Source organism: Hylaeus volcanicus, chromosome 3 (assembly GCF_026283585.1).
Source record: "Hylaeus volcanicus isolate JK05 chromosome 3, UHH_iyHylVolc1.0_haploid, whole genome shotgun sequence".
Classification (NCBI taxonomy): domain Eukaryota; kingdom Metazoa; phylum Arthropoda; class Insecta; order Hymenoptera; family Colletidae; genus Hylaeus; species Hylaeus volcanicus.
Genome location: NC_071978.1, coordinates 2,439,278 through 2,443,997, shown reverse-complemented (window position 1 = coordinate 2,443,997; position 4,720 = coordinate 2,439,278). Strand labels below are relative to the sequence as shown.

At 42.3% G+C, this 4,720-nt stretch overlaps 1 protein-coding gene across 1 annotated transcript; it reads left to right on the top strand.

Annotated features, from left to right (window-relative positions):
* The first annotated feature begins 1,024 nt into the window (after positions 1–1,024).
* On the top strand, positions 1,025–4,430 carry LOC128873307 (cuticle protein 65-like). Its single transcript, XM_054116796.1, has 6 exons — positions 1,025–2,716; positions 3,176–3,451; positions 3,831–3,992; positions 4,067–4,096; positions 4,161–4,190; positions 4,266–4,430. Exons 1-6 carry the CDS (start codon positions 2,705–2,707, stop codon positions 4,320–4,322), a joined length of 567 nt encoding a protein of 188 aa, XP_053972771.1. The 5' UTR covers positions 1,025–2,704; the 3' UTR covers positions 4,323–4,430.
* The last annotated feature ends 290 nt before the right edge of the window (positions 4,431–4,720 follow it).

The window sequence follows — 4,720 nt, the reverse complement described above, 5'->3', positions numbered from 1 at the left end:
GCCGGCCACGCAAGGAATTTTATAATAAGGAACATGTCTTTATCGTGGTAATTCAGGATAAGCTCCCGAGGAATCGATAAATTTATAGCTCGGTAAAATAAATCGAGTTATGGAAACGCGTTGCGTACAGTACTTAAATGACGTTAAAAGCAGTCATCGGAGCTGAACTATTACGCAAACTAGACCCCAGGAGTCGTTGAACGTTCAAGAATATTTCTGTAATTGCGATCCATGAACGTAACGGTAATCCATTCGGGATTTACGTACACCTAACGAGTGGAATTTATAATTCGAAATTGCGTCGCATGTAAGTTGCTACCGAGTTGTCGCGCGTGTTCTTGAAGCACGTTAATTAATACGTTAATGAATTCTTGGCGTAAAAGTTGAATGTAAACACGGTGGGGAACGTATTATCTGTAACCTGTTTGCTAGAATGTGACGATAGTACACTTTTTTCCAAGCATGCAAAGCGAGTGGCCTAATTTGATCGCTAACCCAGTCATCGACGCATTCGAAGGATTTACTTTGTGATTTTTATTATGTTCGTATAATATGTCTATACGATGAAACTGAAGAAAGTATAACGAAAAGGTGCAAAATGGGGATAAGGCGCGTGTCCTCGGGAAATTAGCAAAAACGCGATCGTTTTCACAATTAACGACCAATGGTACTGCGCAGATTGACAAGGCAATTCTAATTTGCGTTTCATGCGCGTCACAGAAATCGCTTGTGAAACGTCGATCTGCGTGCAAATCAACGAGATCGCGACCGGTAATACTCCGAGTTACCCCGTTTCGTTCTCAATCGACCAGGCGACCATGACGAGGTTTTCGTTTTTTGTTTTTCACGTCAGTTTCGAAACCCTGCCGCGCAATGACAAACAATGACGCGTGAAACGTCGAGCAGCCGTCACAATAAACATCGAGAAGCTGCACGTCGATGAGGGGTAAAACTTGAAGATCTAAAATACTCAAAATTTTAAGTAACATTTCGCGATCAAGATAATATTCTATTAGGTGTATTTCATTTATTTATTTGCTTATTAAACGTCTGTAAGGGTACATGTACAACGCGCGTATTAAATTGAAGCTGAAGTTAATGAACTTCTTTCCACTTAATAAAGTCGATTGAGTTGTTGGGTACAATGTAGTAACGGTAGTGCAAACTGCCATTTCTGTCAATTCGATCTTGATAGATCATTTCGCACGCTCGATTATAAGGTTGCCTTCAATCGGAACCGATCTAAGCGGTTCGCGATTATTTAATGATTAAATAAGCGAGATCTATGTAGTCTGGGGCCCACAATGCCATAATGGGCGTGTGATTAATCGTTGCGTCGAATCACTGACAAATTTTCATTCGATAATTAAGCTCTAGAACAAGGAGATTAACTAGATCTAACAAACATTATTCTAAAATATTGTCGTTGAACACCTTGCGCGAACCACGACACTTACAGTAGGTGTGGCGTATATGAGTAATTCTAGTTGTTGATAGTATCTGGTAAATACACGGCTCCGACAATAATAGTCACAGGTGAACGAACGCTGTGTAATCGATCAAACGCGTAGCCATTCGTCGCTGATCGTTGTTAGAAATTTATTAAATGTACGTCTAGAGTGGTTCACAAGTTTATCGAAACAACAAAGACCTATAGCAAGCAAGTTTCAGCTTGAGAAACAAGATGAAAAAAATAAGTTATTAATTATCGAGTGATTTTCATGATGTTCGATGTACCGCCTCCGCTTCTGCGGAACGCGGACTCGAAACTGGAAAATCTTCTGGTTATTGGAGAACGAAATGAAGAAATATCTCCCGGTATGCTCGTAAAGATTTATATATACAAAATTTCCTGCTTTCGAGCAGTTGCATAATTTCGTCGCGATAACCTGCACGGCTTCGACTTTGCACAATTAATTACAACATCCATTACCGATCGATTGGTTGCTATTACGTTCATTGAAAATTGCTTCGAGCGACTTTTTCACAGAAATTAATAACTCGTGTGCAATTTAATTAATCTTGATTTGTCCTTGGTTGAAACGTTACGAAAATAAATATTACCTGAGGTGTATCCCTATTACCAGAAAAATCTACACTTCTTACTGACTTTTATCAAACGTCACAACGGTGCGAACGCCTTAATCGTGACCACAAGTGATTAATCAAATTTTAACGTAGATTAAGGTAGAGAGACGTTGAAATTGAAGCGAAGAAGACTTATCGTTCACCCCACGCACGAATGTTTGTCACAAAGAGAACCCTAGCCGCGGATAGGACGTTCCACTGCGGTCTGCGCCGAGCAAAAGCTTCTCCTGTCCCTGGAAGTCTCACGATCGCGCGTTTTCTCTCTAAATGCTTCGAGTCTCCTCGTTAGAGTCGCGCATATGTATCTGCATAAAGTGCGCTCTATTTACTATAGCCCCAGTCGGCCAACTCACGTTTAGTATATTATACAACCTCGCGTGCACATTATGTATTGTAATATGTAACGAGTATGTGGCCGTATGGATCGTGAGTAAATAGTGTATGGTAGGTGTGGCGATAGAACACCGAACGGCCATTGGCTTTCGATTGGCGGGGTGTACGCAACGAATGAAAGTGAATTCCCTATATAAAGGGTGGTTTTCCTCCGGTGCAACAGAACACAATTTAATTTACCAACTCAACACACGTTAGGCAAAGTAGTAATCGGCCGGCCATCATGAGGGTCTTGGTACGTGTAATCGTTAAGTCTCTTTGTGACTGTCGGAGCACGTTCAGTGATCAATCGAGTCACGAAACCCGCGGGAATCGGTCCTCCACCGGAGATTTTGGTGCACTTTTTGGTAGAAATGTAGTTTTGGCAGATACCAGCAAAATTAATATCTGAATTAAAGTTTCTAATAGGCTGCGAAACTGAATGAACCTCGTTCGTGACCAACTCGCTCTTTGTTGTCGAACATTTTATCTTTCACTTTTCGGCATTGTGCCAGAGATTATTGTTTTTTATTCTCTGTAAAATTATGATGTATAGAGAAAAAATTAGTTGCAATTTTTGTTTGTAATTCGACAATGTATCCAAACGTTGGTAGAAACTTAATTACCATTTAAAGATCTCCTGTGTCGGTTCTCTGACGTTGTTGACGGGAAAAATATTCCAAGCCCTTAATCGTTTCGCAATTTCTCCCTTAAGATTTGTGTACTGCTGATCAGCGCGGTGTTCGCTGAGGAGAACAAAGAAAAAGAAAAAGACAAAGCAGCGGTCCAGAAACGCGGCCTGGTCGGTCTCGGCTTGGGTGGTTGGAGCGGAGCTGGATATGGTGGATATGGTGGATATGGTGGATATGGTGGATATGGTGGATATGGCGGACATAGCGTCGCGGTCGCAGTCCAGGAAAAGGCTGTCGCTGTCCCAGTTCCGGTACCACAACCGTACGCAGTCCCTGTCGACCGTCCAGTCCCAGTTAAGGTGAGAAGAACACGCATGAAATTTACGTCATGAAATCAACGCGCTGTTACAAAACTCGCCGCGCTCTGTTAACTTGCGATTTTTCCTTTTATTCGCATCGTTTCCATAAATTCATTGAATCTCTTCTCACGCTCGTCGACCGTTCGACCAAAACGAGACTCGTCACCCAAGATCTGTTATTCGGCCCAAAAATCCAGGACTTTTCATAATTTTATTTTTAATTGCGTTTTCCTTTTGAAAATTATTTTTTCAAAGAGACCTTAACCTATAGCAACGCGTGAGACTTGTCGAATAGAATTTGAGTAATTCATTATATTTATAAGAAAATAGCCCCTCAATTAAACAAGATACTTACAACCATATTTTCCTTTATCTTTAGGTACCAGTTGCGGTTCCACACCCAGTTCCGGTGGCAGTTCCGGTTCCCCAACCGTACCCAGTGGTTCAGACCAAGACCGTCGCCGTTCCAGTCGACAGACCCTACCCAGTCTCGGTTCCAGTTAAGGTTCCAGTGCCCGTGCCTGCTCCATACCCCGTCAAGGTAAGTCGAACGATCTTCGCACGGTCCACATTGTATTTTACTAATATAACATAATGATTTATTATAATTTTCAGGTCGCGGTGCCTGCTCCATACCCCGTGAAGGTAAGTCGAAACGATCCACGTTGTGTTTTACTAATTTAACATACTAATTTATTATAATTTTCAGGTCGCGGTGCCTGCTCCATACCCCGTGAAGGTAAGTCGAAACGATCGCCACACGATCCACGTTGTGTTTTACTAATTTAACATACTAATTTATTATCATTTTCAGGTCGCGGTTCCACAACCCGTCGTCGTTAAGAGCTACGGAGGATACGGTCACTACTAGATGAAATTATCCCTCAACCTGCCATCCTTTCACCCTCGTTCCCACCCACCCTGCAGCATCGCAAAAAGACATCATGACGAGCGTCGTACCAAAACAAGTTCTACTTCTGTCGTAGCAACTACGATTCGTGAAATAAATTGATTTTATAAATGTTTTTTTTAAAGAAACGCCTATCATTCTTTCCCTGCGTCAGCTTCCTGCGAAACGAGTTATCAGCTCTTTGTCGCAAGCATTATTCCACGAGAGCCTCGCCGCATTGCGTCGACAGGTGGTAGGGATGATCGCTAAGCTACTCATGGGTACTTTGATTATTGCAGAAATTGCGTCGCGTCGTCCGACTACTTTCCTCGATTTTTCGCTTTCCAACGGCACGGGAACCTTCGAATCGAGCCCGATTC

Excerpts from the sequence above, each read along its gene's own strand:
- LOC128873307 (XM_054116796.1), top strand. Across the intron at positions 4,097-4,160 it reads CTGCTCCATACCCCGTGAAG|GTCGCGGTGCCTGCTCCATA; the intron begins GTAAGTCGAAAC and ends TATAATTTTCAG. Across the intron at positions 4,191-4,265 it reads CTGCTCCATACCCCGTGAAG|GTCGCGGTTCCACAACCCGT; the intron begins GTAAGTCGAAAC and ends TATCATTTTCAG.